The sequence below is a fragment of the Panulirus ornatus genome, chromosome 29, assembly GCF_036320965.1.
Source record: "Panulirus ornatus isolate Po-2019 chromosome 29, ASM3632096v1, whole genome shotgun sequence".
Taxonomy (NCBI): domain Eukaryota; kingdom Metazoa; phylum Arthropoda; class Malacostraca; order Decapoda; family Palinuridae; genus Panulirus; species Panulirus ornatus.
Genome location: NC_092252.1, coordinates 567,137 through 582,319, shown reverse-complemented (window position 1 = coordinate 582,319; position 15,183 = coordinate 567,137). Strand labels below are relative to the sequence as shown.

Below are 15,183 nucleotides of genomic sequence, written 5' to 3'. Positions count from 1 at the left end.
GTTAAGAACTTTCTGAAGGAAACTGTATATAAGTGGCATCAATACCTTAGAAAGCCACTTTTTTGCTAATTCCTTTTCCAACTGGACATGTATGTGGTGTGATAAGTGCCCTATCACCATTAAACTTTTACTGTGATGGATTTCTATTCAGTGTATTTCCCTGTGTAAAAAAAACCTTACTGATATCCCTATATCATACATTGTTGAAAAACATACCCAAAAATAATTACATACTTTCATCTATCTTTGTGTAAGTAGCAGCAAGGATCCTTATGTAATTATACAATTATGTTGGTTCACTTTCCCTCTTCTATAGATATTACTTAGGGTTTTGCTCCCAAGAGCTGGCTGCTTGTGTGCTCCCACCACTAGCTTTTTTTTTTATTTGCTTTGTCGCTGTCTCCCGCGTTAGCGAGGCAGCGCAAGGAAACAGACAAAAGAAAGGTCCAACCCACCCACACACACATGTATATACATACACGTCAACACATGCAAATATACATACCTACATCTCAACGCATACATATATATACATACACAGACATATACATATATACACATGAATATAATTCATACTCTCTGCCTTTATTCATTCCCATTGCCACCTCGCCACACATGAAATAACCTTTGCCCCCCAAATGTGTGCGTGGTAGTGCTAAGAAAAGACACAAAGGCCACTTTCGTTCACACTCAGTCTCTAGCTGTCATGTATAATGCACTGAAACCACAACTCCATTGCCACATCCAGGCCCCACAAAACTTTCCATGGTTTACCCCAGACGCTTCACATGCCCTGGTTCAATCCATTGAAAGCACGTCGACCCTGGTATATCACATCGTTTCAATTCAATCTGTTCCTTGCACGCCGATCACCCTCCTGCATGTTCATGCCCCGATCACTCAAAATCTTTTTCACTCCATCTTTCCACCTCCAATTCGGTCTCCTACTTCTCCTCGTCCCCTCCACCTCTGACACATATATCCTCTAGGTCAATCTTTCCTCATTCATTCTCTCCATGTGACCAAACCATTTCAAAACACCCTCTTCTGCTCTCTCAACCACTCTTTTTATTACCACACATCTCTCTTACCCTATTATTACTTACTCGATCAAACCACCTCACACCACATATTGTCCTAAAACATCTCATTCCCAGCACATCCACCATCCTGCGCACAACTCTATCTATAGCCCACGCCTCGCAACCATATAACATTGTTGGGACCACTATTCCTTCAAACATACCCATTTTTGCTTTCCAAGATAACGTACTCAATTTCCACACATTTTTCAACGCTCCCAGAACTTTCGCCCCCTCCCCCACCCTATGATTCACTTCCGCTTCCATGGTTCCATCCACTGCCAAATCCACTCACAGATATCTAAAACACTTCACTTCCTCCAGTTTTTCTCCATTCAAACTTACCTCCCAAATGACTTGTCCCTCAACCCTACTGTATCTAATAACCTTGCTCTTATTCACATTTACTCTCAGCTTTCTTCTTTCACACACTTTACCAAACTCAGTCACCAGCTTCTGCAGTTTTTCACATGAATCAGCGACCAGCATTGTATCATCAGTGAACAACAACTGACTCACTTCCCGAGCCCTCTCATCCACAACAGACTGCATACTTGCCCCTCTCAAAAACTCTTGCATTCACCTCCCTAACAACCCCATCCATAAACAAATTAAACAACCATGGAGACATCACACACCCCTGCCGCAAACCTACATTCACTGAGAACCTATCACTTTCCTCTCTTCCTGCACATACACATGCCTTACATCCTCGATAAAAACTTCTCACTGCTTCTAACAACTTGCCCCCCCACACCATATATTCTTAATACCTTCCACAAAGCATCTCTATCAACTCTATCATATGCCTTCTCCAGATCCATAAATGCTACATACAAATCCATATGCTTTTCTAAGTATTTCTCACATACATTCTTCAAAGCAAACACCTGATCCACACATCCTCTACCACTTCTGAAACCACACTGCTCTTCCCCAATCTGATGCTCTGTACATGCCTTCACCCTCTCAATCAATACCCTCCCATATAATTTCCCAGGAATACTCAATAAACTTATACCTCTGTAATTTGAGCACTCACTTTTATCCCCTCTGCCTTTGTACAATGGCACTATGCAAACATTCCGCCAGTCCTCAAGCACCTCACCATGAGTCATACATACATTAAATAACCTTACCAACCAGTCAACAATACAGTCACCCCCTTTTTTAATAAATTCCAATGCAAAACCATCCAAACCTGCTGCCTTGCCAGCTTTCATCTTCTGCAAAGCTTTTACTACCTCCTCTCTGTTTACCAAATCATTCTCCCTAACCCTTTCACTTTCCACACCACCTCGACCAAAACACCCTATATCTGCCACTCTATCATCAAACACATCCAACAAACCTTCAAAATACTCACTCCATCTCCTCACATCACCACTACTTGTTATCACCTCCCCATTAGCCCCCTTCGCTGGAGTTCCCTCTTGTTCCCTTGTCTTACGCACTTTATTTACCTTCTTCCAAAACATCTTTTTATTCTCCCTAGAATTTAATGATACTCTCTCACCCTAACTCTCATTTGCCCTCTTTTTCACTTCTTGCACCTTTCTCTTGACCTCCTGCCTCTTTCTTTTATACATCTACCACTCATTTGCATTATTTCCCTGCAAAAACTGTCCAAATGCCTCTCTCTTCTCTTTCACTGATAATCTTACTTCTTCATCCCACCACTCACTAACCTTTCTTATCTGCCCACCTCCCATGCTTCTCATGACACAAACATCTTTTGCACAAGCCATCACTGCTTCCCTAAATACATCCCATTCCTCCCCCATTCCCTTTACGTCCTTTGTTCTCACCTTTTTCCATTCTGTACTCAGTCTCTCCTGGCACTTCCTCACAAGTCTCCTTCTCAAGCTCACTTACTCTCACCACTCTCTTCAACCCAACATTCTCTCTTCTTTTCTGAAAACCTCTACAAATCTTCACCTTTGCCTCCACAAGATAAAGATCAGACATCCCTCCTGTTGCACCTCTCAGCACATTAACATCCAGAAGTCTCTCTTTCGCGCGCCTATCAATTAACACATAATCCAATAACGCTCTCTGGCCATCTCTCCTACTTACATATGTATGCTTAAGTATATCTCTCTTTTTAAACCAGGTATTCCCAATCACCAGTCCTTTTTCAGCACATAAATCTACAAGCTCTTCATCATTTCCATTTACAACACTGAACACCCCATGTACACCAATTAGTCCCTCAACTGCCACATTACTCACCTTTGCATTCAAATCACCCATCACTATAACCCGGTCTCAAGCATCAAAACCACTAAGACACTCATTCAGCTGCTCCCAAAACACTTGCCTCTCATGATCTTTCTTCTCATGCCCAGGTGCATATGCACCAATAATCACCCATCTCTCTCCATCCACTTTCAGTTTTACCCATATCAATCTAAAGTTTACTTTCTTACACTTTATCACATACTTCCACCACTCCTGTTTCAGGAGTAGAGCTACTCCTTCCCTTGCTCTTGTCCTCTCACTAACCCCTGACTTTACTCCCAAGACATTCCCAGACCACTCTTCCCCTTTACCCTTGAGCTTCGTTTCACTCAGAGCCAAAACATCCAGGTTCCTTTCTTCAAACATACTACCTATCTCTCCTTTTTTCTCGTCTTGGTTACATCCACACACATTTTGACACCCCAATCTGAGCCTTCGAGGAGGATGAGCACTCCCCGCATGACTCCTTCTTCTGTTTCCCCTTTTAGAAAGTTAAAATACAAGGAGGGGAGGGTTTCCAGCCCCTGCTCCCATCCCCTTTAGTCGCCTTCTACGACAAGTGAGGAATGTGTGGGAAGTATTCTTTCTCCCTTAGACCATGTAATACTCAGCAAGCTGCTGCATCACATGAGTAATGTGTGGCCATGGGCAACTCCAGGGTGGGCCATTTTCATACCTGCTTCTTTCCGTACACATTGAAGCTTTGGAACTCTACACCTTCTCACGTTTTCCCAATAACTATGACCTGGCATATTTCAAGACAGGTCTTTCACTTCCTCCAAAATTCATAAATATTTTCCATTGTCTTTCTTTTCCCACTTTATATTCTCTCTATATTTCAATCAAAGCCTAGCCATGATGTGGACTTTTGTCCACAACTGGAGCCTTCAACAACAAGAAAAAAAAGAATCCATAATTATTGGAATCCAGTGCCATTTCTTAGCCTTTGGTGCCTCATCCTTAACAGGCCACTGGCAGATGGCAACCCTAGTGCAGTGTTTGCAGAGGCACCTACCTAATGTTCCTGCTGACTACTTCTACCTATTGCTTCTGCCAAATGTTCCTACCTAATACTTCTAGCTAATGCTCCTGCCTAAATGTTCCTACCAACTTTGTCTATCTATTGCTCATACCATTTTGCCAAAAAGCAGAACACAGTGCTCACTGCAGGAAAACGTAGCTTACGAAGAATGAGCTGTGTGAGTTAAGTGTTGTCTAGTGTCATGCATGACAAAGGGAGACTGTACGTTTGTGGACAGAATACAAGAAGTCCACATGTGGGTGAGGCAAAAAGAAAAGACAGCTACCTGGGTCAGAGGAGTGCAACCTGACAACCTATGAAGTGATGGCTCACTATGTAGTTATCACTTAGCCTCCCAGCACCCATGCAAGTAATACTGGTAATATACCAACCTCATCGTTGGCTACCAATCAACTACTACCTACAAAACATTGCTTTTCTCATATAAGAAAAAGAGCAATAACCTAAAGTTTCTTATAAATAAGGGGAGTCAATCTATCGAAAACAAACTACAATAACTAAGAAAATAAAATTCTCTTCAATCACTGACCTGTATGGTACATGAGGTGCCTTTTCAACAAGTGAAGTGATGACTCGGCCAAGAGTAAGAAGAGACATATTTATGTTTCCAGCCTCACGAGCACGCTTATCGACTGCACCTGAGCGACCAATATTCTCCGATCCAGCCAAATCAACTAAATGCAATTTACCTGTCTGTCAGTGATAAATGTAGGTTTTGAAAATTTAAAAAACCCATTTCTCTCTGAGATGGTGTTCCACAAGCATGAAATGTACCCCCAGGGGATATATGGGTCAGGACTTTCTAACCTTCACAACTTTCAGTTCAGAGGAGTCCACCTTCATTCATCCTTTGGAAACCACCTGAGATCACAGCTATATGCTTCTTTAAGGTCCATCCTCAGCCAATCAATTCCAGCCTATTAGAGCTCAGAGTTTGCAGATCATGGTTGCCAACCCAAAGGCAATCAAAAAAGGTGCAGAGAAAAGGCTTCTTGAAACAAAGAGAGGGGATGATAGGGCAAGATGAGAAACCAGATACAAATGCTTGCAGGACACCACCATGGAAAGAAAAGGCTTTTCAGTTTTCAACACCTTCATTTCTCTCCGTACGCAGTCTATCCCACAAGCATGGAAGCATATCCACAAGTAGGAGAATTTAAAGGCAGAAGGTAGGAACATTTAAGCAAGAGCATTAGGAAGACTCATGAAGTTGAAGTAATAGGAAGGAACATTTGGCAGGAGCATTAGTAAAAGCAGTCAGTAGGAACATTAGAAAGAAGCCTTCTGCCAGTGGCCTGTTACAGGTGTGGAAGGCTAAGAAGCATAAGGGTGAAAGAAAGTAAATTTTAGATTGATGGGGGTAAAACTGAAACTGGATAGCGAGATAAGAGTGGGTGATTATTGGTGCTTACACACTTGACCATGAGAAGAGAGATCATGAGAGGCAAGAGTTTTGGGAGTAGGTGAGTGACTGTATCAGCAGTTATGACTAATGAGACTGGGTATAAGTGATAGGTTATCTAAATGCAAAGGTAAGTAATGTGGCAGTTGAGAATATAATTGTGATGCATGGGATACTCAGTGTTATGAATGGAAATGGTGAAGAGCTTGTGGAGTTGTGTGCTGAAAAAAAGACTGGTGACTGAGATTACTTGGCTTAAAATGAGGGATATACACAAGTAGATATCTGAGAGTAAGAGATACTCAACAGGCATTATTATATTACACATCAATTGATAGACATGCAAAACTGAGACTTTTGCTAAGTAAATGTGCTGAGAGGGGTAGCTGGTGGGATGTTTGATCACAATCTTGTGGAGGCGAGAGTGAAGATCTGTAAAGGTTTTTGAAAAAGATGCAAAATGTTAGGGAGAAGAGAGTAGTAAGTGAGCTTGGAAAGGAGACTTGTGTGAAGAAATAACAGGAGAGATTCAATGTTGAGTAGCAAAAGGTGAGAGCAAATGAAGAAAGGGGAACGGGTGAAGAATGGGAGGTATTTAGGGAAGCAGTGATGGCATGTGCAAGAGATGTATGAGGCATGTGAAAGATGAGAGGTTGGCAGGTTAGAAAAGATAATGAGGGGTGGGATGATGAAGCAAAGTTGCCTGTGAAAGAGAAAAGAGAGGTGTTTGGGCAGTACTTGCAGGATAAGAGTGAAAATGATTGGAAAATGTATGAAAGTGGCAGGAGGTCAAGAGGAAGGTGCATGTGTTGAAAAAGAGGGCAAATGAGAATTGTGGTGAGTGAGTATCAGTAAACTTTAGGGAGGATAAAAAAATTGGCTTGGAAGGAGGTAAATAGTATGCAAAAGACAAGAAAACAGATGGGAACATTGGTGAAGTGGTAAAAAGAGAAGTGATGACAGGTAATGATAAAGTGAATAGGAGATGGAGTTAGTACTTTGAAGGATAGTAAATGTGCTTGATGATAGAGTGGCACATGTGGGGTGTTTTGGTTAGGTGGTATGCAAAGTGAGAAAGTCATGGAGAGTGGTTTGCCAGAAACACAGGAGGTGGTGAATGCCTTGCATAAGATGAAATGTGGCAAGGTAGCAGGAGTGGATGGTATTGCTGTTGACTTTATCAAGAAAGGGGGTGACTGTGCAGTTGATCTGTTGGTAAGGATTTTCAATGTATGTATGGATCATGATGAAATGCCTTAGGATGTATAGTGCCACTGTATAAAGGTATGGGGGATAAAGGTGTCAAACTACAGATGTATGAGTTTGTTGAGTATACCTGATAAGTTGCATGGGATGGTTTTGATTGAGAAAATGAAGGCAAGTACAGAGAATTAGAATGGGGAGAAGCTGTGTGGTTTCAGAAGTAGTGTGTGGATCAGGTGTTTCCTTTAAAGAATATGTGTGAGAAGTACTTACAGCAACAGAGGGCTCTGTATGGGGCATATGACAGGGCTAATAGAGATGCTTTGTGGAAGGTCTTCAGAATATACGGTGTCGGAGGAAAGCAACAAACAATAGCAGGCTGGGACAGAGGAAGGTCAATGACATCAGCTTTGTGATGGTTGCTGACTGGTCAAAGGTTGGCTTTTGAATAAGCAAGCAGCTGCAACCACATCTGGCTGGTCCATAAGTGAAGGCTGGTTCTTCCTCACGGAAAATCATCTAAGTTAGAAGATCCTGATTTATATATTAACCATTAAGTATATCTCATGCTCAATGGACAGACAACAGAGGAGATAACAGTTAAGATATAATGATATCAATAGCTTAAGGGTATTGTAAAGGTACTTACCTTTTACTTAAAAACAAATATGTCTCTTTGGACATGGTTCTTGAAATCAGCAGCACTCTACATTGCATGGAAGCATAACAAACCTTTATCATCTAAAGGAGTGTATTGTCTGCATATTGCATAACATCTACAAAGCTTTAACAAAGAACCTTTTTCCTACTAAAAGTAGATATAACCACTCTCACATTTAACCCATGAACAAAAAACAGACATAACCCACAGCTTCAGAAAAACATATTTCTCTCTAAAACAACAAGCAGAAGTACTATGTACATCTTTGAAAAGCCTGCCATACCTCGATGCATGATGTAATCTCTCAATAACACTGCATTCAATGCTCATCTGTAGTAGTCTTCAGTGATTGTACGTGTATTTCATTGTGTGTTTAAGCATAGACAATTGAAGGTAAATACAAGTAAAAATAGTAATGGTGTTTGAAATGAAACAAAGTGAAAGTATAGATTTAGCAAAACCATAATGAGTGAGTGAAAGAAGAAAGTGTACTATGTTTTGAATATCAGGGGAGAATCACTGGAAGATGAGAAATCTAAATACCTAGGAGCTGTCTTGGGTAAGTTTGATGATAAAGAAGGAGAGATATGGGAGAGAGCAGTACAGGGTAGAGTTACTGGGTCCCTTAATAGAATAATGAAGGGTAGAGGTATAAGTATGAAAGTGAAGAGAGAATTAAGGAACAACATAGTCCTCCCAACCTTGACCTATGCAGCCAAAATACTGAGATGGAATGAGTCATACAGGTCAAGAATCCAGGCTGTGGAAATGAGCCATGTTAGAGGAGAATATGGCACGACAAGATGGAAATATGAAACAAATGAAGGGGTATAAGAGGGACGTGGTATGGCAGGGAATGATTTGTGGAGTGGTAGAGCACATGAAATGTAATACTTTGAGGTGGTCTGGGCATATGGAGAGAATGCAAGACTGGTATCTTACAAGAAGAGTGTAAGATAGCACAATTAAAGGAGTTGGTGTGACAGGAACACCAGTGACAAGGGATATAAAGTGGAAGAATATTGGAGTGAGAGAAATTGTGGAAGAACATGTGAAATGGAGTAAGTGACAAAGGTATGTACGGATGTTTGACTGGAGACTCTTTTCCCGTGTCCACTAAAAGGAGTGGAAGCAGGGGGCTAGAAATTCTCCCCCAGTATTACTTTTCCAAGAGGAACAGAGAGGGCAGCCAAGTGAGGATATTTTTCCCTCAAAGGCTCAGTTATCTATTCCTTACGCGACTTCACTATCATAGGAAATGGTGAATACATATAAAAAAAAAAAAATGAATATATCTTTTCATACTTGAGCGCCATTTCCCATGTTAGTAAGGTAGTACCAGGACAAAGAAAGACACATCCACTCACATCTATATTTTTTATTTTTATTTTGCTTTGTCGCTGTCTCCCGCGTTAGCGAGGTAGCACAAGGAAACAGACGAAAGAATAGCCCAACCCACCCACATACACATGTATATACATACACATCCACACACGCAAATATACATACCTATACATCTCAACGTATACATATATATATATACACACAGACATATACATATATACACATATTCATACTGTATGCCTTTATTCATTCCCATCGCCATCCCACCACACATGAAATAACCACCCCTTCCCCCCAAAATGTGCGCAAGGTAGTGCTAGGAAAAGACAACAAAGGCCACTTTCGTTCACATTCAGTCTCTAGCTGTCATGTAATAATGCACCGAAACCACAGCTCCCTTTCCACATCCAGGCCCCACACAACTTTCCATGGTTTACCCCAGATGCTTCACATGCCCTGGTTCAATCCACTGACAGCACGTCGACCCATGTATACAACATCATTCCAATTCACTCTATTCCTTGCACACCTTTCACCCTCCTGCATGTTCAGGCCCCGATCACTCAAAATCATTTTTCACTCTATCTTTCCACCTCCAATTTGGTCTCCCACTTCTCCTCGTTCCCTCCACCTCTGACACATATATCCTCGAGGTCAATCTTTCCTCACTCATTCTCTCCATGTGACCAAACCATTTCAAAACACCCTCTTCTGCTCTCTCATCCACACTCTTTTTATAATGACACATCTCTCTTACCCTATTATTACTTACTCGATCAAACCCCCTCACACCACATATTGTCCTCAAACATCTCATTTCCAGCACATCCACCCTCTTGCACACAACTCTATCCATAGCCCATGCCTCGCAACCATATAACATTGTTGGAACCACTATTCCTTCAAACATACCCATTTTTGCTTTCCAAGATAATGTTCTCTACTTCCACACATTTTTTAACGCTCCCAGAACTTTCGCCCCCTCCCCCACCCTACGATTCACTTCCGCTTCCATGGTTCCATCCGCTGCCAAATCCACTCCCAGATATCTAAAACACTTCACTTCCTACAGTTTTTCTCCATTCAAACTTACCTCCCAATTGACTTGTCCCTCAACCCTACCGTATCTAATAACCTTGCTCTTATTCACATTTACTCTCAGCTTTCTTCTTTCACACACTTTACCAAACATCTATATACACATACATATACCAGGAGAGATTGAATGTAGAATGGCAAAAGGTGAGAGAAAATAATGTTAGGGGAGTGGGTGAGGAATGAGATGTATTTAGAGAAGCAGTTATGACTTGTACAAAAGATGCATGTGGCATGAGAAAAATGGGAGATGGGCTGATTAGGAGAGGAAGTGAGTGGTGGGATGGAGAAGTAAGGTTGTTAAAGAGAAAAGAAAGGCATTTGGATGATACTTGCAGGGAAGTAGTGCAAATGACTGGGAGATGTATAAAAGAAAGCGGCAAGAGGTCAAGATAAAGTTCCAAAGGTAGAAAAAAAGAGGAAATGAGAGTTGGGGAGAGCATCATTAAATTTTAGGGAGAATAAAAAGATGTTTTGGATCATGTCAATTTGTACTTCTCTATTATGATAGCTTCCTACTTAGCCAGTGACTTCAGTTTCTTTCGGCTAAATCTTACCTTTGAATAGTTATATTTTGTATATCCTTCATAAGTCACTACATGACACACAAAGCTCCAGTTCCCTGTAGCTTCTTTTAATATTTTAACATAATGGTCATCCTTTGTACACAAATCTATCCTCACCTAAAATTATATTTTTCATGTGGCATTTTATAATATCATCCCTGGGGATAGGGGAGAAAGAATACTTCCCACACATTCCTCACGTGTTGTAGAAGGCGACTAAAGGGGATGGGAGCGAGGGGCTAGAAACCCTCCCTCCTTGTATTTTAACTTTCTAAAAGGGGAAACAGAAGAAGGAGTCACGCGGGGACTCGAAGTCTCAGATTGGGGTGATTAAATGTGTGTGGATGTAACCAAGATGAGAAAAAAAGGAGAGATAGGTAGTATGTTTGAGGAAAGGATCCTGGATGTTTTGACTCTGAGTGAAACGAAGCTCAAGGGTAAAGGGGAAGAGTGGTTTGGGAATGTCTTGAGAGTAAAGTCAGGGGTTAGTAAGAGGACAAGAGCAAGGAAAGGTGTAGCACTAATCCTGAAACAAGAGTGGTGGAAGTATGTGATAGAGTGCAAGAAAGTAAACTCTAGATTGATATGGGTAAAACTGAAAGTGGATGGAGAGAGATGGGTGATTATTGGTGCATATGCACCTGGGCATGAGAAGAAAGATCATGAGAGGCAAGTTTTGGGAGCAACTGAATGAGTGTGTTAGTGGTTTTGATGCACAAGAACGGGTTATAGTGATGGGTGATTTGAATGCAAAGGCGAGTAATGTGGCGGTTGAGGGACTAATTGGTGTACATGGGGTGTACAGTGTTGTAAATGGAAATGGTAAAGAGCTTGTAGATTTATGTGCTGAAAAAGGACTGGTGATTGGGAATACCTGGTTTAAAAAGAGATATATACATAAGTATACGAACGTAAGTAGGAGAGATGGTCAGAGAGCGTTATTGGATTATGTGTTAATTGATAGGCGTGCGAAAGAGAGACTTTTGGATGTTAATGTGCTGAGAGGTGCAACTGGAGGGATGTCTGATCATTATCTTGTGGAGGCAAAGGTGAAGGTGTGTAGAGGTTTTCAGAAAAGAAGAGAGAATGTTGGGGTGAAGAGAGTGGTGAGAGTAAGTGAGCTTGGGAAGGAGACTTGTGTGAGGAAGTAACAGGAGAGACTGAGTACAGAATGGAAAAAGGTGAGAACAAAGGACGTAAGGGGAGTGGGGGAGGAATGGGATGTATTTAGGGAAGCAGTGATGGCTTGCGCAAAAGATGCTTGTGGCATGAGAAGCGTGGGAGATGAGCAGATTAGAAAGGGTAGTGAGTGGTGGGATGAAGAAGTAAGATTATTAGTGAAAGAGAAAAGAGAGGCATTTGGACGATTTTTGCAGGGAAATAATGCAAATGAGTGGAAGATGTATAAAAGAAAGAGGCAGGAGGTCAAGAGAAAGGTGCAAGAGGTGAAAAAGAGGGCAAATGAGAGTTGGGGTAAGAGAGTATCATCAAATTTCAGGGAGAATAAAAAGATGTTTTGGAAGGAGGTATATAAAAAGCGTAAGACAAGGGAACAAATGGGAACTTCAGTAAAGGGGACTAATGGGGAGGTGATAACAAGTAGTGGTGATGTGAGAAGGAGATGGAGTGAGTATTTTGAAGGTTTGTTGAATGTGTTTGATGATATAGTGGCAGATATAGGGTGTCTTGGTCGAGGTGGTGGGCAAAATGAGAGGGTTACGGAAAATTATTTGGTAAACAGAGAAGAGGTAGTAAAAGCTATGCGGAGGATGAAAGCCAGCAAGGCAGCGGTGTTTGGATGGTATTGCAGTGTTTATTAAAAATGGGGGTGACTGTATTGTTGACCGGTTGGTAAGGTTATTTAATGCATGTATGATTCATGGTGAGGTGCCTGAGGATTGGCAGAATGCTTGCTTAGTGACATTGTACAAAGGCAAAGGGGATGAAGGTGAGTGCTCAAATTACAGAGGTATAGGTTTGTTGAGTATTCCTGGGAAATTATATGGGAGGGAATTGATTGAGAAGGTGAAGGCATGTACAGAGCATCGGATTGGGGAAGAGCAGTGTGGTTTCAGGAGTGGTAGAGGATGTGTGGATCAGGTGTATGCTTTGAAGAATGTATGTGAGAAATACTTAGAAAAGCAAATGGATTTGTATGTAGCATTTATGGATCTGGAGAAGGCATATGGCAGAGTTGACAGAGATGCTCTGTGGAAGGTATTAAGAATATATGGTGTGGGAGGCAAGGTGTTACAAGCAGTGAAAAGTTTTTATCGAGGATATAAGGCATGTGTACGTGTAGGAAGAGAGGAAAGTGATTGGTTCTCAGTGAATGTAGGTTTGCGGCAGGGGTGTGTGATGTCTCCATGGTTGTTTAATTTGTTTATGGATGGGGTTGTTAGGGAGGTGAATGCAAGAATCTTGGAAAGAGGGGCAAGTATGCAGTCTGTTGGGGATGAGAGAGCTTGGGAAGTGAGTCAGTTGTTGTTCGCTGATGATACAGCGCTGGTGGCTGATTCATGTGAGAAACTGCAGAAGCTGGTGACTGAGTTTGGTAAAGTGTGTGAAAAGAGAAACTTGAGAGTGAATGTGAATAAGAGCAAGGTTATTAGGTACAGTGGGGTTGAGGGTCAAGTCAATTGGGAGGTAAGTTTGAATGGATAAAAACTGGAGGAAGTGAAGTGTTTTAGATATCTGGGAGTGGATTTGGCTGTGGATGGAACCATGGAAGAGGAAATGAATCATAAGGTGGGGGAGGGGGCGAAAATTCTGGGAGCCTTGAAGAATGTGTGGAAGTCGAGAACATTATCTCGGAAAGCAAAAATGGGTATGTTTGAAGGAATAGTGGTTCCAACAATGTTGTATGGTTGCGAGGCGTGGGCTATGGATAGAGTGGTGCGCAGGAGGATGGATGTGCTGGAAATGAGATGTTTGAGGACAATGTGTGGTGTGAGGTGGTTTGATCGAGTAAGTAACGTAAGGGTAAGAGAGATGTGTGGAAATAAAAAGAGCGTGGTTGAGAGAGCAGAAGAGGGTGTTTTGAAATGGTTTGGGCACATGGAGAGAATGAGTGAGGAAAGATTGACCAAGAGGATATATGTGTCGGAGGTGGAGGGAACGAGGAGAAGAGGGAGACCAAATTGGAGGTGGAAAGATGGAGTGAAAAAGATTTTGTGTGATCGGGGCCTGAACATGCAGGAGGGTGAAAGGAGGGCAAGGAATAGAGTGAATTGGAGCGATGTGGTATACCGGGGTTGACGTGCTGTCAGTGGATTAAATCGGGGCATGTGAAGCGTCTGGGGTAAACCATGGAAAGCTGTGTAGGTATGTATATTTTGCGTGTGTGGACGTATGTATATACATGTGTATGGGGGTGGGTTGGGCCATTTCTTTCGTCTGTTTCCTTGCGCTACCTCGCAAACGCGGGAGACAGCGGAAAAAAAAAAAAATCTATATATAATATATATATATATATATATATATATATATTTTTTAATACTTTGTCGCTGTCTCCCGCGTTAACGACATAGCGCAATGAAACCGACGAAAGAATGGCCTAACCCACCCACATATACATATATATTCATACACGTCCTCCTGAGCACTCACTTTTATCCCCTTTGCCTTTGTACAATGGCACTAAGCAAGCATTCTGCCAATCCTCAGGCACCTCACCATGAGTCATACATACATTGAATAACCTTATCAACCAGTCAACAATCCAGTCGCCCCCTTTTTTAATAAATTCCAATGCCATACCATCCAAACCCGCTGCATTGCCGGCTTTCATCTTCTGCAAAGCTTTTACTACCTCTTCTCTGTTTACCAAATCATTTTCCCTAACCCTCTTACTTTGCACACCACCTCGACCAAAACACCCTATATCTGCCACTCTATCATCAAACACATTCAAAAAACCTTCAAAATACTCACTCCATCTCCTCACATCACCACTACTTGTTATCACCTCCCCATTTGCCCCTTTCACTGATGTTCCCATTTGTTCCCTTGTCTTACACACTTTATTTACCTCCTTTCGTAACATATTTTTATTCTTCCTAAAATTTAATGATACTCTCTCACCCCAACTCTCATTTGCCCTCTTTTTCACCTCTTGCACCTTTCTCTTGACCTCCTGCCTCTTTCTTTTATACATCTCCCAGTCATATGCATTATTTCCCTGCAAAAATTGTCCAAATGCCTCGCTCTTCTCTTTCACAAATAATCTTAATTCTTCATCCCACCACTCACTACCCTTTCTAATCAATCCACCTCCCATTCTTCTCATGCCACAAGCATCTTTTGCGCAAGCTATCACTGCTTCCCTAAATACATCCCATTCCTCCCCCACTCCCCTTACCTCCTTTGTTCTCTCCTTTCTCCATTCTGTACTCAGTCTCTCCTGCTACTTCTTCACACAAGTCTCCTTCCCAAGCTCACTTACTCTCACCACTCTCTTCACCCCAACATTCTCTCTTCTTTTCTGAAAACCTCTACAAATCTTCACCTTCGCCTCCACAAGATAATGATCAGACATCCCTCCAGTT

General features: G+C 41.8%; 1 protein-coding gene across 1 annotated transcript in view; it reads right to left on the bottom strand.

Moving 5' to 3' along the window:
• Positions 1-15,183, bottom strand: part of Klp61F (Kinesin-like protein at 61F) — a 165,694-nt gene that overhangs the window by 113,449 nt on the left and 37,062 nt on the right. Inside the window, exon 6 of the mRNA XM_071678934.1 lies at positions 4,895-5,058. Coding sequence (XP_071535035.1) covers positions 4,895-5,058 — 164 coding nt within the window. The remainder of the gene's footprint in view (positions 1-4,894; positions 5,059-15,183) is intronic.